General features: G+C 46.6%; 2 protein-coding genes and 1 long non-coding RNA gene across 5 annotated transcripts; 2 read left to right on the top strand and 1 right to left on the bottom strand.

The window, feature by feature from the left end:
• Positions 1 to 11679: 11679 nt before the first annotated feature.
• LOC119303166 (cytochrome b5-like) lies at positions 11680 to 13153 on the top strand. The gene is made up of 3 exons (XM_037580260.1): positions 11680 to 11947; positions 12381 to 12447; positions 12547 to 13153. Exons 1-3 carry the CDS (start codon positions 11861 to 11863, stop codon positions 12798 to 12800), a joined length of 408 nt encoding a protein of 135 aa, XP_037436157.1. The 5' UTR covers positions 11680 to 11860; the 3' UTR covers positions 12801 to 13153.
• Positions 13154 to 13838: 685 nt separating this feature from the next.
• LOC119303165 lies at positions 13839 to 19985 on the top strand. 3 transcript variants are annotated; one of them, XR_005147845.1, is made up of 3 exons: positions 13839 to 13973; positions 14178 to 14765; positions 17777 to 19985. It is a non-coding gene; the product is annotated as an uncharacterized LOC119303165 (long non-coding RNA). The 3 variants fall into 3 exon arrangements; XR_005147843.1 differs by having other exon boundaries at positions 14166 to 14765; XR_005147844.1 differs by having other exon boundaries at positions 14159 to 14765.
• LOC119303164 (COBRA-like protein 3) lies at positions 15027 to 18285 on the bottom strand. The gene is made up of 6 exons (XM_037580259.1): positions 18153 to 18285; positions 17486 to 17565; positions 16733 to 17189; positions 16131 to 16290; positions 15762 to 16042; positions 15027 to 15678 (listed from the first exon to the last, which is right to left on the bottom strand). Exons 1-6 carry the CDS (start codon positions 18250 to 18252, stop codon positions 15383 to 15385), a joined length of 1374 nt encoding a protein of 457 aa, XP_037436156.1. The 5' UTR covers positions 18253 to 18285; the 3' UTR covers positions 15027 to 15382.
• Positions 19986 to 25545: the final 5560 nt, after the last annotated feature.

Below are 25545 nucleotides of genomic sequence, written 5' to 3'. Positions count from 1 at the left end.
CCCGGGGGGGTTAAAATAAAGATGACCCTCGGGATGTGCGACTCCCAAGGGAAAAAGGCTAGGTGGCGAATGGTAAAACCAAGGTTGGGCCTTGCTAGAGGAGTTTTATTCAAAGCGAACTGTCAAGGGGTTCCCATTATAACCCAACCGCGTAAGGAACGCAAAATCCGGGAACATAACACCGATATGACGGAAACTAGGGCGGCAAGAGTGGACCAAACACCAGGCATAAGGCCGAGCCTTCTACCCTTTACCAAGTATATAGATGCATTAATTAAAAAAGATATATTGTGATATCCCAACAAGTAAACATGTTCCAACAAGGAACAACATCTCCATGTTCCAACGAGGAACAAACTTCAATCTTCACCTGCAACTAACAACGCTATAAGAGGGGCTGAGCAAAGCGGTAACATAGCCAAACAACGGTTTGCTAGGACAAGGTGGGTTAGAGGCTTGGTTCAACAATATGGGTGGCATGATAAGCAAGTGGTAGGTATCGCAGCATAGGCATAGCAAAAGAGCGAGCAACTAAGCAAGCAAAGATAGAAGTGATTTCGAGGGTATGGTCATCTTGCCTGAAATCCCGCAAGGAAGAAGAACAAGTCCATGAAGAAGACAAACGGACGTAGACGAACGGGTCCTCACAAACGCGACGTTAACGGAACCAACCCGAAGAAGCAACACCGAAAAGAAGCACACAACATAGTAAACAACCAACACAACAACATGGCATGATGCACAACAAGTATGATGCATGTCCGGTTTAAAGAGGGCATGGCATGGCAAAATGCACAAACAACACTACAAGTTAAATGGAGCTCAATATGCAACTCCGTTGTGCAACTCCGTTGCATATTGATGAAACACCACGTGACTTATTTAGTTCGATCTTGTTTATGTACCCAACAATATTAAATGTTGTTAAACATGGCAAGAGGGGAAGCATGATGAAACTATCTAATCTAGGCAAGTTTAAATGAGGCCGGAACAACAAAACAACAAGTCCGGAAACTCCTCATATGCATATTATAGATTTGGTACTGTTCTGCCCTAAACACAATTTTAGAGTTGTTAAGCATGCAAAGTGAAGCCACCATGTTAAACTAGGCAGAATTCTACCCCATTTACATATAAAGTTTATTTAAAATGGAGCTACGGTTATTTAGTTATGAAATAAATCATTTTAGCAAGTTAATTAAGCAAGTTTAAACAAACAACATCTTAAGCATTTTAAACATAGATGAAAGTTGGATATTATGAATCTAGACAAAATTCTAAACAAGTTTCATATATAAAGTATTTACATATGATACATGGTTTGAGAGTTATTATATGCATGAAGTATAGGGTCCAATCTGTAAATATGCAGTGCACTCGTTTATTAAGAAAATCGCAAAACGGGAAAAAACCAATATGGGCCGAATCTGCTAGCCCAACCGTGTACAGGAGGGGGCACTGGGAGTGGCCTCACCATGGGCTTCGGCCCAGCTGGAGGAGAAGCAGGCCGGTCGGATGAGAGGGTAGGTCGGGTGAGGCGAGCTGGGCCTGCAGCAGGGTGGCCCACCCGGTGGATCTGGAGGTCAACGGGCGCGGCGCCGGGCCAAATCCAGATCGAAGCGAGGCGGCGGACCAGGCGCGGGGTCGAGTGGAGCTGCGTGGGTCAACGGGAGCGAGGCAGGGTCAAGGCGCTCGAGCGGGACGAGCGAAGCTCCTCTGCTTTCGAGCAGAGCGAGCAGGTGCCGGCGACGAAGGACCTAGCAAGGGCGGCGCAGAGGCTTGGTGGACGGCGGCGTGCTCAGTGCGTCGGCATCGGAGGTCCATGCTTCGGGTGCCCCTGGCGGCTTGCTGGTTCGTGTCCCTGAAGACAGAGAGGGAGAGAGGTGAGGCGAGGGAGAGAACGCGAGGAAGAAGGAGATGGCAGGGCGCGAAGGTCGACTTGCAGGTCACCGGAGTGGCTAGGCGAGGAGGAGGTCCTGCGGGGGGAAGAGCAGCTCAGGAGCGCTCGGAGTCGAGCTCGCGCGCGAGGGACTTGACGGGGAAGCCGGTCTGACGAGGAGTCCAGGGACGACGCTTCGGGAAGAAGATGGCAACGGGCGGAGGCGACCACCGGTGACGCGGGAGAGGCGAGGGAGGCCGGACGGAGCAATGGATCCAGGCGATGGGGCGGCTTCCTTCGGTTCCCCTATCCAAGGCGAGGGAGAGAGAGAGTTACGAGGAGAGGAAAGCAGAGGAGAATGAGAAGAAGGCAGGAGAAAGAAGGGAAGGGGAAAAAGGCGGCACGGTGGTGCTTGAGCACCGGGCAAAGTCGCCGGCGTGGCGAACAGCAGCGCAGGAAGACGGGGTCGAGCGCTCCTGCTCGGGGCCTCGGCAACAACTTGGTGGGATCGAGGGGAGGAGAAAGTGGATCTGGTTGGTTTGGCACGGAATGAAAGGAGGAGGAGGGCATCAGGTGGCGGCGCGGATGGACCGATGGGACAAACGGGCTAAAATCTAGGGATTAGTCTAGGGTTGCTACTATATATAGCAAGCCGGATGGGTTTAGGGGGGGGTATAAGGTCCCTCCGATCGTAATTGGACGGACGGGGAAAAATAGCTTAGGTAGCCCAAATAAGGAAACAGTGATATTTTGCAGATGTTTGGGGATGATCCGGACATAACGGTAATGACTGTCCGGGTCGGGTCCGGGACAACTTTCGAACGCGCGCGCGAGGAGGGCCACGGGCTGACGAGAGAGGTTAGGTTGGAACTTGTGGGTTGTACAGAAGGGCTCGAGCTGAGAGAAGAGAAGAGAGAGAGGCCCGACGACTGTTTCCGGAGACCGAAAACGTCCGACGTTAGACCGGCTAAAATGCCGCTATAGTTATCCGTTGGGGCGTCAAACGGACTCCGAACGCGATGAAACTTGGCAGGCGGCCTACCTACAACAAAACAACACCGCACGCCAACTTTTAGCCCATTCCGAGAACATTTTCTGGCCACTTATAACATAATATTTCGGACATGCCGCGGGCGCGTACAAGTGTGTCTGGGCTCAGAACGGACAACGGACGGAACTGGGAGACCCGGACTAATGCAAGGTTTTGAAAAACATGATGATGCAATGCACATGATGACATGACAAGATGCAACACGCAAGCAAAAGACAAGGCAACAGCAGCGAATAACTGGAGGACACCTGGCACATCGGTCTCGGGGCGTCACAACACTCCACCACTACGAGAGGATCTCGTCCCGAGATCTAGAATGGCACCAGAGGGACAAACGGAAGAGAAAGAGAAGAGGTAAAACTAAGTTGCTTCTTTGAGAAACGAGTGAAACCAAAGAACCTTGAAAAGGTTAAGCCATTTCGAGAAAAGAATACAACGCAGATGAACGAAATTGAAAGCACTCCATTAGGAAAGAGGAACGAGGAAGAACAAAGTCAGACAGCACTCCGGTTGAAACGAGATGCAAGGCTTGATAAGGCGAAAAGAACTTGAACAAAGGGGCACAATACTCCGGTTAAAACAAGATAGGGAAGGAATAAGAATGATATAATTTGGACGGCACTACACCTGTAAATGGAAGGAATTGAACTAGACAAGATGAGAGGATACTTGAAAAGAGGACACAACACTCCGGTTAAAAGGATAAGCACGAAAAGAACATGATCCTAATAAAACAAGAAGATGGGTTGAAGAGAGCAACATCACAATGCCTCCGGAACAAAAGTAATAATGGAATGAACGAAGGGAAAAAAATGAGAGCATGCTTACAACAAATGCTAGAACGGAGTTGTTGGAAAACCAACAACGAAAAGAATAAGATTGATATGGTCTTATGGGATACCTCTCAAATTATGAGGTGACAACCTGGCACTCACGGAAAAAAGAATTGGATTGATAAGAACAAGGGGACGAGAAACTTATTTCACCGGGAGGATAAATGAAGAACTTGAATCATTTATAAGCACCATAAATAGCCAGAATCCTTAGGGAAAGTTTTAGGTGAAATATAACCCAAGATAACTCCAATGGCAAGATTGATGGATTTAAAATATCTCATTCTTAACAACATGTGAATCATGGAACATGAACTCAAATTATCAAGAATGACATAATACCACCTATATTGATACGGAAGAAAGAATTGCACTCCGGATTGCAAGATGAAGAATACTTGATCTCCTTAGAAAAGAATCTCGATGAAAACTTCGAGAAGGGATAAAATCCTTGATGAACTATCATGTAGAACCTTCATGAAGAACTCCGGTAACAAAAGGATAACGAGAAAAAAGAGAAGTTGAAAAACACAAGGTGAAGCCTTGCGATGATTTAAATGGAGCTTCGCGACAAGACAAAGTGGATGGTACCCCGGAAAAGAAAGATGAGCAAAAGAAACCAAGAATTTTTCAATGAACCTCCGGAATAAGGAATTGAATCACTTGGAAGAAACAATAATAAGAATTACATTATGCTTATCCTTCACCAATTCAAATTGATGACAAGCAATGGATTTTGGCATACTACTTATTCTCGTAGAAAGGATTAAGATAGATATAGCACAAACTTGGGAAGATCTTCAACGAACCACCGGTAGGGTTGAAACAACGAATAAATTGATATGATAACGAAGGAAGAGAAGTCTTGAACGAACCACCGTAAGAATTAAAATGACCGAGGAAAAGATAAGGACAACACCGGGAAGAATTAGCAAATAAACGAAGATACTTGAGAGAATTTATATACATGAGAATGAAGAGATCACGAGCTGACAAGAGAATACTTGAATGATGCACCGGTATGATTTGGAGAACGAGAGTTGAAAGCTGGAATGAATAAATCTGAGATGATGGGCTCCGGATGATCAAACTGAAGAGACTCTTGAATTGCGCCGGATAGGTGAAAAGAGTTGTCACAATCGAAAACAATTATGAGAGGATGGCCTCGAACTAGAACCACGAATCTTTGAAGAGAATGAAGCAAGATTTAAAAGAAACTCTTCTTCAGTTTTCAAATGTTGAGAAAGATAATGAGAAACACCACCATGAATTTTTGATGCACTCCGGAATGAAAAATAGAAGTGGTTGAGCCAACGGTGAAAAGAATTTGACAGATCTTGGAGAAAGGCATTAGACTGATGATAACTCATTCTTACGTCAGACTTCGAAAAGAAATTTGAGGATAGCTCCGGGAAAATAAGAGGAGTCAGGTAAGATCCTGGGAAAATACCTATGGGTTAGGGCCCACTCAAAAGAAACACCGTTGAATGATTTACAAGATAGATTGCGCCGGTTGAATTAAATGGCTTGAATGAGATAACATCCTCGAAAGATCTTGACCGAAAGCAGAGTAGAGACATGAATCTTCGAAATATCTTGAGCACTACGGAACAAAAGAATAGCAAGAAGTGGATGATTAAGAGGTGCACCGGCATGAGAAGGTATTTGAAATGAGGAAAAAGGGGTATGATCAACAAAGCTTGACTTGGATCCACCAGAGAAGAAAAGAATGAATAATGGTGAACTAGAAGAACACCTTCAAGGGAACCACTGGGTAAGAATAATGATAGAAAAGAATGGAGAGACTTCGCATCAATAAGATGGATACTTGATTAAGAAATCTGAATCCTTGAAGAAAAAGGGTGGGAGGGTGGGAAAAACAAAGGCAACTTGGAGACGGATGAAACAAACACCGTTGAGAAAGCTGAGATTGAATCTTGCGAATGTTGGAGTGATCGGATCCACTTGAAGAGAAGCACACCGGTTGAACAAGATTGATATGAAAATCTCGATTATCAAGAAGGATTGGTATCCACGTAGAAATATGAGAACACCGCTTAAGCAAGGTATGGCATCAACATTTGACTTCGAAGCAACTCGAATACCACAACTCAAAACAAAACAAAGGATTGGCTCGCAGAATAAGCCGGAACAAACATATGATAGAGATTTCGTCCGAAGTTTTCGTCGTGGGACCTACACGGGCTCGATCGTACAGCACCATCATGTACAAGGCAGTGCACATGACATACGAAGCGTCCCCGAGTCGGCATAGCCAAGGACTCTTTAAGACACAACGAGACCACTGTAAAACCGACCGTGAATAGGCGGACCACTAGACGTCGAACCCCAATTTCATATCATACATCTGTGGGAAAGATATCCTACGAGCTACTCGAATTCCCACTTATAAACTCCCAAAACTTTCCGGTTATGCAATCAGGTGTTGGGGATACAGGGGAAGCATAATATCTCACCCAAAACTAGCAAATCCTACATCCAGCTGTATCCATCCTTCAACACATAACCAAGAAAAACTTCGGAAACCATCTACCTCAACCTTCGAAAATCATCCGTTATACGAGTTATGGCAATACTCCCGAACTCCCGCCCCAGTACTGGGTGGCGTCGAGGTTATCTCACCAACGAACTGCATAAAAGAGATTTTCGATGTCGGCGTACTAAACTCAGGTATTCCAGAACTGCAACAATAAAATTGTGACGACAACACCTCGGAGCTCAACTCCCCGGGACACTGCCACAACCCCTAAATGATAGGAGGCACCAAGAATAATGTTCTCGTCACAAATCCATCGGAATGATTCCAAGATACCCGCGTGATCCTAAATTTTTTTTAGTGAAATTTGAGAAGAGAAGAGTCAAAACTCTACGTCAGGATGCCTCACCAGAGCGATGAAGGGACTGGGGAGTAAAAAGAATTCCTAAACTCTCCGATATATAATTCCTAAATGACTCAAAACATTTTTCTAGACTCAACTCGTCCGCTAATAACGATCAAGCAGTGGGGGCTCCTAAGGTCGGGGAAGGCTCTGATTACCAACTTGTAACGCCCTCGATGCGGCTATATCTCCCACGTGTCGAAGCACGACTTAGAGGCATAACCGCATTGAAAGCAATGTCGCAAGTGAGGTAATCTTCACACAACCCATGTAATACATAAGGGAAAGAGATACATAGTTGGCTTACAATCGCCACTTCACACAATACATGAATAAAGCATTACAACATCCAAATACAATCAAGGTCCGACTACGGAACCAAAATAAAAGAAGAATCCCCAAACGCGACAAGGTCCCCGATCGACCCCAACTGGGCTCCACTACTGATCGACTAGAACGAAACAACACAAGGGACAAGATCTTCATCGAGCTCCTCCTGAGTTTGGTTGCGTCCCCTGCTTGGTAACATCGGCACCTGCAAACTGGTTTTGGAAGTATCTGTGAGTCACGGGGACTCAGCAATCTCACACCCTCGCGATCAAGACTATTTAAGCTTATGGGTAAGACAAAGGTATGAGGTGGAGCTGCAGCAAGCGACTAGCATATATGGTGGCTAACATACGCAAAAGAGAGCGAGAAGAGAAGGCAAGGCATGATCGATAAAACTATGATCAAGAAGTGATCCTAGAACAACCTACATCAAACTAAACTCCAACACCGTGTTCACTTCCCGGACCCCGCCGAGAAGAGACCATCACGGTAACACACGCGGTTGATGTATTTTAATTAAGGTCAACTTCAGGTTTTCTACAACCGGACGTTAACAAATTCCCATCTGCCCATAACCGCGGGCACGGCTTTCGAAAGTTCAAATCCCTGCAGGGGTGTCCCAACTTAGCCCATGACAAGCTCTCACGGTCAACGAAGGATATTCCTTCTAGCGGGAAGACCCGATCAGACTCAGAATCCCGGTTACAAGACATCCTCGACAATGGTAAAGCAAGTCCAGCAAGACCGCCCAATGCGCCGACATCCTGATAGGAGCTGCACATATCTCGTTCTCAGGGCAACACCGGATGAACACTATGTACAGCTAAAACCAGCCCTCAAGTTTCCCCGAGGTGGCGCCGCAAGTGGCTCTAGTTTGGACCAACACTTAGACAAGCACTGGCCCGGGGGGGTTAAAATAAAGATGACCCTCGGGATGTGCGACTCCCAAGGGAAAAAGGCTAGGTGGCGAATGGTAAAACTAAGGTTGGGCCTTGCTGGAGGAGTTTTATTCAAAGCAAACTGTCAAGGGGTTCCCATTATAACCCAACCGCGTAAGGAACGCAAAATCCGGGAACATAACACCAATATGACAGAAACTAGGGCGGCAAGAGTGGAACAAAACACCAGGCATTAGGCCGAGCCTTCCACCCTTTACCAAGTATATAGATGCATTAATTAAATAAGATATATTGTGATATCCCAACAAGTAAACATGTTTCAACAAGGAACAACATCTCCATGTTCCAACAAGGAACAAACTTCAATCTTCACCTGCAACTAACAACGCTATAAGAGGGGCTGAGCAAAGCGGTAACATAGCCAAACAATGGTTTGCTAGGACAAGGTGGGTTAGAGGCTTGGTTCAACAATATGGGTGGCATGATAAGCAAGTGGTAGGTATCGCAGCATAGGCATAGCAAAAGAGCGAGCAACTAAGCAAGCAAAGATAAAAGTGATTTCGAGGGAATGGTCATCTTGCCTGAAATCCCGCAAGGAAGAAGAAAGAGTCCATGAAGAAGACAAACGGACGTAGACGAACGGGTCCTCACAAACGCGACGTTAACGGAACCAACCCGAAGAAGCAACACCGGAAAGAAGCACACAACATAGTAAACAACCAACACAACAACATGGCATGATGCACAACAAGTATGATGCATGTCCGGTTTAAAGAGGGCATGGCATGGCAAAATGCACAAACAACACTACAAGTTAAATGGAGCTCAATATGCAACTCCGTTGCATATTGACGAAACACCACGTGACTTATTTAGTTCGATCTTGTTTATGTGCCCAACAATATTAAATGTTGTTAAACATGGCAAGAGGGGAAGCATGATGAAACTATCTAATCTAGGCAAGTTTAAATGAGGCCAGAACAACAAAACAACAAGTCCGGAAACTCCTCATATGCATATTATAGATTTGGTATTGTTCTGCCCTAAACACAATTTTAGAGTTGTTAAGCATGCAAAGTGAAGCCACCATGTTAAACTAGGCAGAAATCTACCCCATTTACATATAAAGTTTATTTAAAATGGAGCTACGGTTATTTAGTTATGAAATAAATCATTTTAGCAAGTTAATTAAGCAAGTTTAAACAAACAACATCTTAAGCATTTTAAACATAGATGAAAGCTGGATATTATGAATCTAGACAAAATTCTAAACAAGTTTCATATATAAAGTGTTTACATATGATACATGGTTTGAGAGTTATTATATGCATGAAGTATAGGGTCCAATCTGTAAATATGCAGTGCACTGGTTTATTAAGAAAATTGCAAAACGGGAAAAAAACAATATGGGCCGAATCTGGTAGCCCAACCGTGTACAGGAGGGGGCACTGGGAGTGGCCTCACCATGGGCTTCGGCCCAGCTGGAGGAGAAGCAGGCCGGTCGGATGAGAGGGTAGGCCGGGTGAGGCGAGCTGGGCCTGCAGCGGGGTGGCCCACCCGGTGGATCTGGAGGTCAACGGGCGCGGCGCCGGGCCAAATCCAGATCGAAGCGAGGCGGCGGACCAGGCGCGGGGTCGAGTGGAGCTGCGTGGGTCAACGGGAGTGAGGCAGGGTCAAGGCGCTCGAGCGGGACGAGCGAAGCTCCTCTGCTTTCGAGCAGAGCGAGCAGGTGCCGGCGACGAAGGACTTGGCAAGGGCGGTGCAGAGGCTTGGCGGACGGCCGCATGCTCGGTGCGTCGGCATCGGAGGTCCATGCTTCGGGTGCCCCTGGCGGCTTGCTGGTTCGTGTCCCTGAAGACAGAGAGGGGGAGAGGTGAGGCGAGGGAGAGAACGCGAGGAAGAAGGAGATGGCAGGGCGCGAAGGTCGACTTGCAGGTCATCGGAGTGGCTAGGCGAGGAGGAGGTCCTGCAGGGGGAAGAGCAGCTCAGGAGCGCTCGGAGTCGAGCTCGCGCGCGAGGGACTTGACGGGGAAGTCGGTCTGATGAGGAGGCCGGGACGACGCTTTGGGAAGAAGATGGCAGCGGGCGGAGGCGACCACCGGTGACGCGGGAGAGGCGAGGGAGGCCGGACGGAGCAATGGATCCAGGCGATGGGGCGGCTTCCTTTGGTTCCCCTGTCCAAGGCGAGGGAGAGAGAGAGTTACGAGGAGAGAGAAGCAGAGGAGAATGAGAAGAAGGCAGGAGAAAGAAGGGAAGGGGAAAAAGGCGGCGCGGTGGTGCTTGAGCACCGGGCAAAGTCGCCGGCGTGGCGAATAGCAGCGTAGGGAGACAGGGTCGAGCGCTCTTGCTCGGGGCCTCGGCAACAACTTGGTGGGATCGAGGGGAGGAGAAACTGGATCTGGTTGGTTTGGCACGGAATGCAAGGAGGAGGAGGGCATCAGGTGGCGGCGCGGATGGACCGATGGGACAAACGGGCTAAAATCTAGGGATTAGTCTAGGGTTGTTACTATATATAGCAAGCCGGATGGGTTTAGGGGGGTATAAGGTCCCTCCGATCGTAATCGGACGGACGGGGAAAAATAGCTTAGGTAGCCCAAATAAGGAAACAGTGATATTTTGCAGATGTTTGGGGATGATCCGGACATAACGGTAACGACTGTCCGGGTCGGGTCCGGGACAACTTTCGACGCGCGCGCGAGGAGGGCCGCGGGCTGACGAGAGAGGTTAGGTTGGAACTTGTGGGTTGTACAGAAGGGCTCAAGCTGAGAGAAGAGAAGAGAGAGAGAGAGAGGTCCGACGACTGTTTCCGGAGACCGAAAACGTCCGACATTAGACCGGCTAAAATGCCGCTATAGTTATCCGTTGGGGCGTCAAACGGACTCCGAACACGATGAAACTTGGCAGGCGGCCTACCTACAACAAAACAACACCGCACGCCAACTTTCAGCCCATTCCGAGAACATTTTCCGGCTACTTATAACATAATATTTCGGACATGCCGCGGGCGCGTGCAAGTGTGTCTGGGCTCGGAACGGACAACGGACGAAACTGGGAGACCCGGACTAATGCAAGGTTTTGAAAAACATGATGATGCAATGCACATGATGACATGACAAGATGCAACACGCAAGCAAAAGACAAGGCAACAACAGCGAATAACTGGAGGACACCTGGCACATCGGTCTCGGGGCGTCACATCCCCGCAATACAAAAATATTCACGAATATAAAAGATGTTCATGAATTTAGAAATGTTAGTGAATTTCAAAAGAAGTTTCCAAGTTTCTAAAATAATCATGAATTCAGGAAAACATGAATTTAAAAAGTTTACCTATCGACCAACGTAGGAGCGCCGCGTTCAAATGCTAATAGGCCCAACCGCAGCCCACATCCGATCCACTTCCTAACATGTGGGGCCACGAATACATGAAATAACCTCGATGCACCAGGAGGCTCCATTCATATTCATAGGGAGCTTAAGTAAATTATATCATTACATTATTAAGAGATTAATTGAGATTTATATATTTGTGAACATCCTTCTGTTCCTGCCCATCAGATAAAGCATACAGTACCTTTTTTTTAGCAACAGATAAAAATTCCTGCCTTTGTGGGCTACAGACAGGCCATCAATTTGGTGGGGTTGCTTTATTTTTAGAAGGCTTTGGTGGGGTTTTGGTTACACTGGGCTGTGCGATCCATTATCCTAGGCCCACGAGGCCTAAACCCAACCCCGAACTCCCCGAAATCCCCCCAAAGCAGTTTTTCTTTATCCTTAAAAAAGAAAACAGTTCTTCTTTCTCTGCAAGGCAAGCGGCGGCAGATTCAAGACCAGATACCTGGTCCAGAATCCAGATAGCCACCTTCTTCTTCCTCTGCAAGCCGGGGCAGATTCACCCACTCCGTACAGCAGTATTCCCTCGACCTCGCCCTCGCCCCAGCCGACCGGACTGGGAAAGCGAGAGCGAGATGCCGACGCTGACGAAGCTGTACAGCATGAAGGAGGCCGCCCTCCACAACACCCCCGACGACTGCTGGATCGTCGTCGACGGCAAGGTAGCGCCTCCCTCATACCCCTCGCCGCCGATCTGGCTTCAGCAATACTGCCCCTAACATCGGTAGGTAGGTAGGTAGGGTCTAGGGTGTATGGACGCGTTTCGTTGTTGCTAGTTGGGCTTCGACCCCCGCCCTTAGCCTGTTCGACCGAATGCCTGGGAGATCCCGCGCTCGCTTTGTTAGTGAGAAGGCTGCAGGAATCGAAACCGAACGTCTCTGCGAGTGGCGTGGCCTGCTAGTCACCTCGTGGGGCAGTTGTGCTGGGGTATCCTCTGTTGAAGGCAACCACAGCAGATGCCTCTGTTGAGGGCTTTGAATCAAATAGAATTTGTGTCAGCAGAGAGTAGATACGCATTACAATACTACCTGGCAAATATGTTCCACTACTCTGATTCTGTGGCGAGCTCATGCCCTGTTGATGAATACAATGCAGATTTATGATGTGACCGCGTATTTGGATGACCATCCTGGGGGTGCTGATGTGCTGCTTGCCGTGACTGGTACTACTTCTCAGTTCTCACCTCTTGTTTTCATGTTCTTGTTCAGCACATTTTAGTTTCTCATAGGCTGTCTGCTCATACATGATAATCTGTTTCAAGGTATGGATGGCACCGAGGAATTTGAAGATGCGGGCCACAGCAAGGATGCCAAGGAGTTGATGAAAGATTACTTCATTGGGGAGTTGGACTTGGACGAAACACCTGACATGCCTGAGATGGAGGTTTTCAGGAAAGAGCAGGACAAGGACTTCGCCAGCAAGCTGGCGGCTTACGCTGTGCAGTACTGGGCCATTCCGGTAGCAGCAGTTGGGATATCAGCCGTGCTTGCTATATTGTATGCTCGAAGGAAGTGATGATCGGTTATAGGTTGATTGAAGGACCATTTTGGGGTAACCAACACATTTATAGCTGGTTATGGATGGAGAGATTATGTACTTCTGTCCAAAGGGGAAGACACATTGCTGTATTGAGCCCTTAGGTACTTGAGTCAAATATTTGTCCACAAAATTGGTGGTACTATTTTATCAATATGTCATTCAATGGATAGATTCATTTCAAGACCTGAACCATGTGTGTGATGTAAACCCTCTTACGCCTTGAGGCAGCTGCTGGCGCAGATTTCTTCCGTGCCATTATTGCTTCTATTTTTGTTATTTTCGTGGGATGTGCCACGGTACTGCTATTTCTGAATATTGTGATTTTTCAATCCCTCACTTGCTCCTGAATAACCCTGAAGACTTTTGTGTAACTTGTTCTTTTGTAACTTTCAAGATGCAAATTGGGATTTTTTGGCCCCTCCTTTTGAGTCGACATTTGTTGAAAGCTTCCCGTGCAAGCATTTCGTCCATATATTTTCCTATTCGTTTTTCTTCCCCTTGTGTCACCTCACAAGGTGTAGATAGTTGGGCAGTAGACTTCAGAAAGATAGCAGGTAGCTTTTGCCGCCCCCTCTCTTGATATTTCTAAACTGGGGTTGCTTCGCCATCACTACGTAATACTAGTTGAAGAAATTTTATCATGTGCTACTGCTGTGCTTAGTAACCTAGCACCTGGGTTCGACACAGCCTCTTGGCATTGCATTGTGCAGATAAGGCTTGCCTCAATGCCTTGTATAATCCTTCCCCAGGTGTCACCTGGAAATGTACACCTTACCTGATAGTATTATGCAGGGGTATCACTTGGAATTGATGGTGTTGCTTGAAGGCAGAGCAAAAACCAACATGTGGAAGGTGGTGCTGAGCTTCTCAACCTGGGGCTTGCTTGCAACTGCAACCAGCCAACAAACCAACAGCTACGGGTGAACCATCTCCCTGATCCTTCCATTGCACTGCATCTTTGACTCCTCATGGGTATATATATGCCAGGCCATAGGCAGCATATGTCTACTGATCTCTGAGACTCGGCAGAGGCAACACCGTGAAACTTCCAAGCCGAAGCAATATCATGGCTCCCTTCAACAATGGCCGATCATGCTTTGTTGCAGATGATGATGTTTCTGAGGGCTCGGAAACAGCGTCCTTCATAAGGTAAATTGTTTCCAGGATTTTTTATGCTACTATATATATCCTGATGTGTTCTGTAATTTGTACTATAGTAAAGTTGTTATGTTTCGGTTTCATTGCTCTGAATGATACAAGCTTCTCTTGTTTGATTAGTAGTAACATTGCCTGATGATTATTGTTGAAGATATTTTTATATCATTGGGGATTAGCTTTCAGGTAACTGTGCAGGTCCTGAAAACCAGCTCACACGCAGCAGTTTCTTCAGAACTTTTAAGCAGGGCCTTTTGGCACTCACACACAAACTGGAACAAGCCTTGTAAAGCAAACTAGAGAGGTTATCACTCAAGGAAGAAAGAAAACAAGAAGGCGGTGTAGTAGAAATCATCCACCCGTGATTCTGGGAACCGTAGGGCCCCATCCATGGCTTCTGTTGTAGATCTCCCGCACCACCTGCCTGATCTTCTCCACAGCGAGCTCAATGCTTCCTGCTTTCAGGTTTGTCTACAAGATTTTCCAGTTGGTGAGATGACTGCAAATATGGAAGATAACTGGTGCAGGATCATTAGGCATTTTCTTATCAAAACATGCTGCATTTCTGGTTTTCCATATTGTCCACCATAGAGCAGTCCCTCCCATCATAGCCATTTTTCTTTTGGCTGGGAGGGAACTGGTCCAGTAAGCCAGAAGTAAGATCGTAAGATCATGAACATCATCAGGCGTCTCACAAGGTCAAAAGCACAGAGAATCACATTATATTCAAACAGCAGATGTTTGATGAAGCAACCCGTTAAACGTAGCAATCAGGAAGACAACCTGGTACGTACGTGGCAAGCATGCTCGTTCACTACTGCATTATTGCAATTTTCTAAATTCATAGTGTGCAGATAGAGAAGAACCATTTCATGCCTCTTTTTGCTGTACATTATGGTTTTATGATCTTAGGTACGTTTCTGTTCAGCCTAGCCTGAGTGTTGTCCTGTGCTTCTTTTGATTCTTGTTAACTCTAGCACTTGTTTCGAAAACGAGAGGGATCAGGAAAACAATGCTAGATTATCTCAACCAACAGCATCCTCTCGGTTTAACAAATTGTACAAAACATTATTATGTAACTCATACAATCACTACAAGAAAGGCAGTCATATGATTCAATTAAAATGTCTGCGTCTGCTATAAAATACAGAAGGTGCAACCATAATTACCTAAATTTGAGTAACTAAGTTCACCAAAGTTTCATGGCCAGTATATACCAAAACAAGAAATACATTTTCAGCCCTTTTTAACTTACAAAACACACACACGTATCAGCTTTCCTCAGCGCGGCACCCGTGTCTTCTATGCAACCGTGGAATGGAATGAACAAATGACCTGTTGCCGCGCACCTCATGGAACATGACAGCGACTTGAAGCTCGCTGAATCTCTTGGTCTCATTTCATCATACGTAATAAGCCAGCAAAGTAGCCAACACAGTCCAGAACACCAATAGTGGGAGCGTCCATGGTTGTTTTGTCAGAGGGCTTGCACTAGGCAACCATGGATAGTCATCGGGAGATGGCATGACACAGTTATCACCATTGAAGTACACACGCCGGGGAAACGCCCATCCTTTTTGGAAGGTGAAAGTCTCCGAGTCCTTCCGCATGAGTAGTTCTGACTGCGCGTTTCCAAGCGGGCCAGCTTGATTGAGCAAATCATTGTAGAACTTCATTCCCCAGAACATTGCGGTGTCATCTGAAATGGGAGGGATAAACACGTCAGATAGGAGGCACATCTCAAGTCAGAAACTAATTAAAACAGTTCACAAGGTGACTTACTTATGCGGCCTCCATATGGGGTAAGTGGCTTATAGTTGAAGCTGAACAGCTTTGTGATATTATCGAAGTTAGGATGCTGGGCAACCATGTTCCAGTCTGTATAATTCATGCGGTAGTTGAAGTTTGTGATGGTGACTTTCACTCTCCAGTAGTCCTTGTAGTTGAGCTTCACATGCCAATGGATTCTTATCGGGCACATGTGGGAAGTACATTGGACAAGAGGCTGGCCAGTTAATTTGCCAGGGCCATTGATGGCAGATTGTAAATAAGGCGAATTGTCACTGTAAAATGGATAGGATTAGTAAGGAATTTGCAGAAGGTTGGAACCTTAATAGGAAGCATAGTAAACAGTAATAATTATTAACTCACTTTACACAGCTTCCTGGACGAGTAATATTGTTTTGGCAGCCACAAGAGCACGTTGGGCAGTTCACAATAGTGTCGTTATAAAACGATGAGAGAGATACACAGCAGGTGGGAGTCTTCTGAGCAAGAAATTGGGAGTATGTGCAGGTTACATTCCACGACACTGCCAATAGAGAATTTCTTTTGTTAATACCCACTAAATAAAGAACATTGTCAGCAATAAAGAATAAAAACTATATGGAACCAATCTGATGTTTCCTGCATTTGAAATCCATTATTTGCAAGTGAACAAAACTAGTTAAGATATTATCAGGCTTAGTGGTGGCTTATTTTCAAATAAATATCAGCTAACATCGATCCTAGGTGATGAACTCATCTCCTCTCGAAAATGAATCACTTCCGATTTCAATGGTTTCACTCCTTTCAGTCTTTCACTGATCCTACACATATTATAACATAAAATTCATTCACAATTAAGGAGCAGAAACGTACAAAAGTGGTACTAAGATGTGTTTAGCTCAATTAGTGTAGCTTGCTAATGCATTTGCGCAAAGTATTAAAGCAATATAGAGCAAGCAGTGAAGAGCAATAAGTGGGCAACTTACTGAGAGCTTGGGTTACCCTGCGCCCGTCTGACGAGTAATACTTGGTAGGCCTGCCAACAAGAGCACGCCCACATGTGTACCCCGGACCTGGGGCCCTAAGGGTGAAGTTTTTCGGCATCTTAACCGTCTTATTGGTAGTCCCAGCAAGACCTACACTAATCTGGAAGGAGGATGCAGCATTTCCTGGGTCCTGGTTAAATGTCTTTATAACTCCTGCCTTGCAACAATTGGCAATTTGCTGGTTGAATGGGGTGCCCGGAAGAAGATCGACAATCGTTGGATCTCTCTTGCAGCAATGGGGAGGGGCACTCTTGAATTTTGAGCAATCACCCTGCTCAGTAGCCTGAGCCCCCACCATCGACCAGATGACCTCTTTCTTTGCCCATGACCATCCCAGCTGCCACCCAGGTGCAGGTATGTGTCGGAACTGCTGGTAGTTGAACATTGTCACTGTTGCCTGCACATGATAAGTTTGGGAAAAAAAGATCATGATACAAGTAGAGGTGACCAGATATCCAAAATCTGCTGGTAATTGTACTTGGTGGCTACTATATTGTTTGTGGCAAAGTTTGTAACCAACTATTAGCCATGCTACTTGTCAAGGTCAAAATCATGAGCTAATATAAATATATAATACCACTTGGCATGAGTGGTGAGCTATCTCAAAAACAATGAAAAAATAATATAAATATATAATAGGCTAATAGGTTGAGATGAAAGACAGAGCTGTTGATGTGAAGAGGTGCTACTTACCACATAACCATCAGGAGTCCACGAAATAATATCCCATTTTATGGTGATGTTGCCGTTTGGATCCAGCGAATCATAAGCCTCTGCGTGAACAAACAAACAAAGGGTGCATACATCAGATACATACATGGAAAGAAACTAAAGAGAGAAGTTGAATTGACACGCTAGATGCACTCTATGTTACTACTACTTCTACATCATAATTGCAGTTTGCAGGATTTATCCAGTGGATACTTTCTAGCAGCAAAGCAATTGGTCGATATGTTTGTACTGATCCGCTTCCCTCCTGGACAGATCTATCGCCGCAGAGCTCGCCACGAGCAAGTGTCAACAAGATCGGCAGAGTGGCAGCGGGGAAGCTTGACAGATCGCTCGTCTCACAGATAGGAATAGCTTCCTAATTTGGCTTCAGAACTCGGACAAGCTCTAAATGAACGGACAGGACTAACCCGGTGGGATCAAAATTAGAAGCCACCGACACCGACAGCACTAACTAAACGGGAGCGCGCATTGACCAGCGCGCGGAGCAGAACCCGTGCGACCGCCTCGTCTCACCGATGCACCGCGGCGATCGGGATCCGTTTACCGATTCGCCGGCTCCAGGCACGACGACGAGGAACGAGAGAGAGGGAAGGACCGGGCGGGCGGGAAGGAGAGGAGCTAGCCGAACCTGTGGTGGCCGGTGCGGAGAAGAAGAGCACCGCCGCGAGCAGCACGGCGCAGCAGGCCGCGGATCTGGAGCTCCCGGCGACGCCACCAACCGGCGCCATTTCCTCCACCGACACTCCCCAGCAGCAGCTGCAGCTACCCACCCACCGACCCCCGCTCCGCTCTGCACGGCGAGGAATGCGGCCGCGCCCGCCGAGGAAGGGGGCAGCTGGAGATCTGAGGCGACTGAGCAGGTGGTGGTGGTGGAGGAGGAGGGAGTGGGACTTAAAGCATGTGCGGCCGCGGCCGTCTCCCCAGTTTTTACTGCGACGAGACGAGACGAGACGCGCTCCGTCTGCGAGTCTGCTTGCTCCCTCACGGACGCTTCCTTGCGCGCCTCGGTGGGAATTATATCGCGGGGAGGGGGCGCCTTTTTTTTCTTTCCTCACCCGCGGATGTGACGGCCCAACCTCCGAGGTGGTTCGGACCGAAATGCCCTCCGCTCGTACAGCTGTTCCCTATTGGGCGATGGATGTCACTCGTCGGGAGCTGGGACAGGGACTGCGACCTCTGCCCCGGCCATGGCGCTCGGGAGTGGATCCTTCTGCATGAGCGAACTTTGCTAAATCTGACAAAGTCCCATGCCGAAACATAGCACATGTTTGAAACAAAAGGACCAGACACACTCAGTTCTGCATCGGCAAACTTTGCTAAATCTGACAACGTTTGGTGTCAAAATACTAAGGCTAGTTATAGTGGGAGTAACTTAGCTAATAACATAGCGCATTTAGAAATTTTTTTGCCAATGAGTAGTAACATTACTGTAACATAGCGCTTTCCAAAACAATATGAGTCTACAAGCTAATAAATAAAGTCATCTATGCTACTACTACTACCTTACTTTGCACTATGAAGGTAGTAGTAACTTCCCTTGGAAGTGAGGGGGCTTCCATGGCAAGTTGTTACGGTGACGGCGGTGCGAGGTATCTGATCGGGACTGGCCGGGATCTTGGAGACGGGGAGATGTGCAGCGCTACGGATGAAAATCCTGTTCGGTTGTGGTCGGACCGGCGTTGATGGCACCTGCGGGTGTCGTTCACCTTCCTGGAGGCTTCGCCGAGTGCAACGCCATCTTCCTCGCGACCTCGTATCGGCAGCTATCTCCGGGGCGAAAGCCCTGATTCGTAGGATCCGCATGATGGCAACGTCTTTGAGGTTGTTACTCTGTTGGGAGCATTGTGCTGGGAGACTCAAGGTCCCATGATGTGCTCCTCCGGTGTTCACCGCTGCCCGAATCTTTCTCCTCTGGCGCCATGTACGGTCGTCGCTGGCTATTTCAAGGAAGCTGGAGTTGCTGTTCTTCAGAGGTCTTCAGTGTCGGCCGAGACGCGGCGAGGGGCTCGGTGTTGGGTAGGCTTTTTGTGTCGTAGTTGTGTTGTTGTGTTTGGTTGTCCTTGTACAAACCGGGTGTGGAGTGGGTCGCCTTCGAGTGGTAGACGTTGTTGTATGTCTTATTTCTCTTCTTCTATAAAGCTAAGGTACGCAATTTGCGTATCCTCGAAAAAAACTTAGATTAGTATGCATGACACTCGTACAAGTTACTCCTCATTATGACCAGCCTAACATGTTCTCCAACACAACTCGAAGAGACGATCTGTGGCGTGTAGGGGCGGGGGCCGCATGACTGCATTGACAATTGGAAAGTGATTTTGTGATTAGAGTTTAGTTAATTAATGCAGCTTTTGGTATAACTTTTGTGAGAGAGTGTGTGCCCCACACACCCCACCTTTAATGTTTTTCCTTTTGACTTGTAAATCTGAATCTATTATATCGTTTGAATCAAAAGTCTAATTTATATCGCGTTTGCATATTCATGTTCCTTGTGATGAGAGCTTTGAAACAAGCTCACTTTTGAATATGTTTTGACAAGTTTTAAAAACCGCAGCAGGTTTCAACTACTAAAACTTGATGGAGCAAATGATGAATTCAGCCAGTTTCAAAGACTAAAACATAAACCTTAAGCTCTCAGCTGGAAACCCGTAAAAGCAAACGAAATTTGATAAAACTTGGTGAAACTTTGTAAAACATAATATTACGAGTATCAAGTTTTAATATTTGAAACTTGATAAAAACAGTAAAAGGTGTCTAAATGTATTCAAAATTGGTCTTGTTCAAAAGTACTAGTTGCAGCGAACATGAATATGCCAACGGAACTTAATTTGGACTTTTGGCTTAAAAGATACAATAGTTTCATATTTTGAGATCAAATGAAAAGCATGCGAGGTGGGGTGGGTGACGCATGCAACTTTGCCAAGAGTTATCATGCATTGACCCCAGTGCAACGATTAAGGGCAAACTGCACAGACTAGTGCATCAATCTTTGAAGCAAAATGGGTGGCCGCATGCATGTGTGGCCCCTGCGAATTTTGGAAGCACTGCACACATGACCCCCCCCCTGCGCGCGCTAAAGATTATGCATGTTGGGGAACATAGCAGAATTTTAAAATTTTCTACGCATCACCAAGATCAATCTATGGAGTCATCTAGCAACGAGGGAGAGAGGAGTGCATCTACATATCCTTGTAGATAGCGTGCGGAAGCGTTCAAGAGAACAGGGTTGATGGAGTCGTACTCGACGTGATCCAAATCACCGATGACCAAGTGCCGAACGGACAGCACCTCCGCGTTCAACACACGTACGATTGGGAGACGTCTCCTCCTTCTTGATCCAGCAAGGGGAAAGGAGAGGTTGATGAAGATCCAGCAGCACGACAACATGGTGGTGGATGCAGCAGGATCCCGGCAGGGCTTCGCCAAGCGCAAGCGGGGAGAAGAGGTGTAACGGAGGGAGAGGGAGGCGCCAAGAGCAAGGGGTGCGGCTGCCCTCCCTCCCCCTCTTTATATAGGGGCCTTGGGGGGCGCCGGCCCTAGGGAGATGGATCTCCAAGGGGGCAGCGGCCAAGGGGTGGCTTCCCCCCCAAGCCAAGTGGGGGGCGCCCCCACCCCTAGGGTTTCCCAACCCTAGGCGCAGGGGAGGCCCAAGGGGGGGCGCACCAGCCCACTAGGGGCTGGTTCCCCACCCAACTCAGCCCATGGGGCCCTCCGGGATGGGTGGCCCCACCCGGTGGACCCCCGGGACCCTTCTGGTGGTCCCGGTACAATACCGGTGACCCCCGAAACCTTCCCGATGGCCGAAACCGGACTTCCTATATATAAATCTTTACCTCCGGACCATTCCGGAACTCCTCGTGACGTCCGGGATCTCATCCGGGACTCCGAACAACTTTAGGGTTACTGCATACTAATATCTCTACAACCCTAGCGTCACCGAACCTTAAGTGTGTAGACCCTACGGGTTCGGGAGACATGCAGACATGACCGAGACGCCTCTCCGGTCAATAACCAACAGCGGGATCTGGATACCCATGTTGGCTCCCACATGCTCCACGATGATCTCATCGGATGAACCACGATGTCGAGGATTCAATCAATCCGTATACAATTCCCTTTGTCAATCGGTACGTTACTTGCCCGAGACTCGATCGTCGGTATCCCAATACCTCGTTCAATCTCGTTACCGGCAAGTCACTTTACTCGTACCGTAATGCATGATCCCGTGATCAACCACTTGGTCACATTGAGCTCATTATGATGATGCATTACCGAGTAGGCCCAGAGATACCTCTCGGTCATACGGAGTGACAAATCCCAGTCTCGATTCGTGCCAACCCAACATACACTTTCGGAGATACCTGTAATGTACCTTTATAGTCACCTAGTTACGTTGTGACGTTTGGCACACCCAAGGCACTCCTACGGTATCCGGGAGTTGCATAATCTCATGGTCTAAGGAAATGATACTTGACATTCGGAAAAGCTACAGCAAACGAACTACACGATCTTTGAGCTATGCTTAGGATTGGGTCTTGTCCATCACATCATTCTCCTAATGATGTGATCCCGTTATCAATGACATCCAATGTCCATAGTCAGGAAACCATGACTATCTTTTGATCAACGAGCTAGTCAACTAGAGGCTCACTAGGGACGGGTTGTGGTCTATGTATTCACACATGTATTACGATTTCCGGATAACACAATTATAGCATGAACAATAGACAATTATCATGAATAAAGAAATGTAATAATAACCATTTTATTATTGCCTCTAGGGCATATTTCCAACAGTCTCCCACTTGCACTAGAGTCAATATTCTAGTTACATTGTGATGAATCAAACACCCATGCAGTTCTGGTGTTGATCATGTTTTGCTCTAGGGAGAGGTTTAGTCAACGGATCTGCCACATTCAGGTCCGTATGTACTTTACAAATCTCTATGTCTCCATTTTGAACACTTTCACGAATGGAATTGAAACGACGATTGATATTCCTGGTCTTCCTGTGAAACCTGGGCTCCTTGGCAAGGGCAATAGCTCCAGTGTTGTCACAGAAGAGAGTCATCGGGCCCGACGCATTGGGTATGACTCCTAGGTCGGTAATGAACTCCTTCACCCAGACTGCTTCTTGTGCTGCCTCCGAGGCTGCCATGTACTCCGCTTCACATGTAGATCCCGCCACAATGCTTTGCTTGCAACTGCACCAGCTTACTGCCCCACCATTCAAAATATACACGCATCCGGTTTGTGACTTAGAGTCATCCATCTGTGTCGAAGCTAGCATCGACGTAACCCTTTACGACGAGCTCTTCGTCACCTCCATAAACGAGAAACATGTCTTTAGTCCTTTTCAGGTACTTCAGCATATTCTTGACCGCTGTCCAGTGTTCCATGTCGGGATTACTTTGGTACCTTCCTACCAAACTTACGGCAAGGTTTACATCAGGTCTGGTACACAGCATAACATACATGATAGACCCTATGGCCGAGGCATAGGGGACGACACTCATCTTTTCTCTATCTTCTGCCGTGGTCGGGCATTGAGCCGTGCTCAATCTCGTATCTTGCAATACAGGCAAGAACTCCTTCTTTGACTGATCCATTTTGAACTTCTTCAATATCTTGTCAAGGTACGTACTCTGTGAAAGACCAATGAGGCGTCTCGATCTATCTCTATAGATCTTGATGCCTAATATATAAGCAGCTTCTCCAAGATCCTTCATTGAAAAACACTTGTTCAAGTAGGCCTTTATGCTTTCCAAGAATTCTATATCATTTCCCATCAACAGTATGTCATCCACATACAATATGAGAAATTCTACAGAGCTCCCACTCACTTTTTTGTAAATGCAGGCTTCTCCATAAGTCTGCGTAAACCCAAACGCTTTGATCATCTCATCAAAACGAATGGTCCAACTCCGAGATGCTTACACCAGCCCATAAATCGAGCGTTGGAGCTTGCACACCTTGTCAGCATTCTTAGGATCGACAAAACCTTGCGGTTGCATCATATACAATTCTTCCTTAAGAAAACCATTAAGGAATGCCGTTTTGACGTCCATTTGTCATATCTCATAATCATAGTATGCGGCAATTGCTAACATGATTCGGACGGACTTCAGCTTCGCTACGGGTGAGAAAGTCTCATCGTAGTCAACCCCTTGAACTTGTCGATAACCCTTAGCGACAAGTCGAGCTTTATAAATGGTCACATTACCATCCGCGTATGTCTTCTTCTTAAAGATCCATTTATTTTCTATGGCTCACCGATCATCGGGCAAGTCAGTCAAAGTTCATACTTCATTTTCATACATGGATCCTATCTCGGATTTCATGGCTTCCAGCCATTTGTCGGAATCCGGGACCGCCATCGCTTCTTCATAGTTCGAAGGTTCACCGTTGTCTAACAACATTATTTCCAAGACAGGGTTGCCGTACCACTCTGGTGCGGAACGTGTCCTCGTGGACCTACGAAGTTCAGTAGCAACTTGATCTGAAGTTTCATGATCAACATCATCAACTTCCTCTCTAGTCGATGCAGGCACCTCAGGAACATTTTCTTGAGCTGCGCCACTTACCGGTTCAAGAGGTAATACTTCATCAAGTTCTATTTTCCTCCCACTTATTTCTTTCGAGAGAAAATCTTTCTCTAGAAAGGACCCATTCTTGGCAACAAAGATCTTGCCTTCGGATCTGAGGTAGAAGGTATACCCAATAGTTTCTTTAGGGTATCCTATGAAGACGCATTTTTCCGATTTGGGTTCGAGCTTTTCAGGTTGAAGTTTCTTGACAAAAGCATTGCATCCCCAAACTTTTAGAAACGACATCTTAGGTTCTTCCCAAACCATAATTCATACGGTGTCGTCTCAACGGATTTCGATGAAGCCCTATTTAAAGTGAATGCGGCAGTCTCTAAAGCATAGCCCCAAAATGACAGCGGTAAATCTATAAGAGACATCATAGATCGCACTGAAGGAAATATGCCCTAGAGGCAATAATAAAGTTATTATTTATTTCCTTATATCATGATAAATGTTTATCATTCATGCTAGAATTGTATTAACAGGAAACATAATACATGTGTGAATACATAGACAAACAGAGTGTCACTAGTATGCCTCTACTTGACTAGCTCGTTAATCAAAGATGGTTATGTTTCCTAACCATGAACAAGGAGTTGTTATTTGATTAACGGGATCACATCATTAGCTGAATGATCTGATTGACATGACCCATTCCATTAGCTTAGCACCCGATCATTTAGTATGTTGCTATTGCTTTCTTCATGACTTATACATGTTCCTATGACCATGAGATTATGCAACTCCTCTTTGCTGGAGGAACACTTTGTGTGCTACCAAACGTCACAACGTAAATGGGTGATTATAAAGGTGCTCTACAGGTGTCTCCAAAGGTACATGTTGGGTTGGCGTATTTCGAGATTAGGATTTGTCACTCCGATTGTCGGAGAGGTATCTCTGGGCCCTCTCGGCAATACACATCACATAAGCCTTGCAAGCATTGCAACTAATGAGTTAGTTGCGAGATGATGTATTACGGAACGAGTAAAGAGACTTGCCGGTAACAAGATTGAACTAGGTATTGAGATATCGACGATCGAATCTCGGGCAAGTAACATACCGATGACAAAGGGAACAACGTATGTTGTTATGCGGTCTGACCGATAAAGATCTTCGTAGAATATGTAGGAGCCAATATGAGCATCCAGGTTCCACTATTGGTTATTGACCGGAGACGTGTCTCGGTCATGTCTACATTGTTCTCGAACCCGTAGGGTCCGCACGCTTAAGGTTTCGACGATAGTTATATTATGAGTTTATGAGTTTTGATGTACCGAAGTTAGTTCGGAGTCCCGGATGTGATCACGGACATGACGAGGAGTCTTGAAATGGTCGAGACATAAAGATTGATATATTGGACGGCTATATTCGGACACCGGAAGTGTTCCGGGTGATTTCGGAGAAAACCGGAGAGCCGGAGGGTTACCGGACCCCCCC

This window comes from Triticum dicoccoides, chromosome 5A (genome assembly GCF_002162155.2).
Source record: "Triticum dicoccoides isolate Atlit2015 ecotype Zavitan chromosome 5A, WEW_v2.0, whole genome shotgun sequence".
Taxonomy (NCBI): Eukaryota; Viridiplantae; Streptophyta; class Magnoliopsida; order Poales; family Poaceae; genus Triticum; species Triticum dicoccoides.
Note: the sequence above shows the minus strand (reverse complement) of the source record. Positions and strands in the feature narration are given on the sequence as shown.

Excerpts from the sequence above, each read along its gene's own strand:
- LOC119303166 (XM_037580260.1), top strand. The coding sequence starts at position 11,861 with ATGCCGACGCTGACGAAGCTGTACAGCATGAAGGAGGCCGCCCTCCAC. Across the intron at positions 11,948-12,380 it reads GGATCGTCGTCGACGGCAAG|ATTTATGATGTGACCGCGTA; the intron begins GTAGCGCCTCCC and ends AATACAATGCAG. Across the intron at positions 12,448-12,546 it reads TGTGCTGCTTGCCGTGACTG|GTATGGATGGCACCGAGGAA; the intron begins GTACTACTTCTC and ends ATCTGTTTCAAG.
- LOC119303164 (XM_037580259.1), bottom strand. The coding sequence starts at position 18,252 with ATGGCGCCGGTTGGTGGCGTCGCCGGGAGCTCCAGATCCGCGGCCTGC. Across the intron at positions 17,566-18,152 it reads CTCCGCACCGGCCACCACAG|AGGCTTATGATTCGCTGGAT; the intron begins GTTCGGCTAGCT and ends TTGTTCACGCAG. Across the intron at positions 17,190-17,485 it reads GGACTCCTGATGGTTATGTG|GCAACAGTGACAATGTTCAA; the intron begins GTAAGTAGCACC and ends TATCATGTGCAG.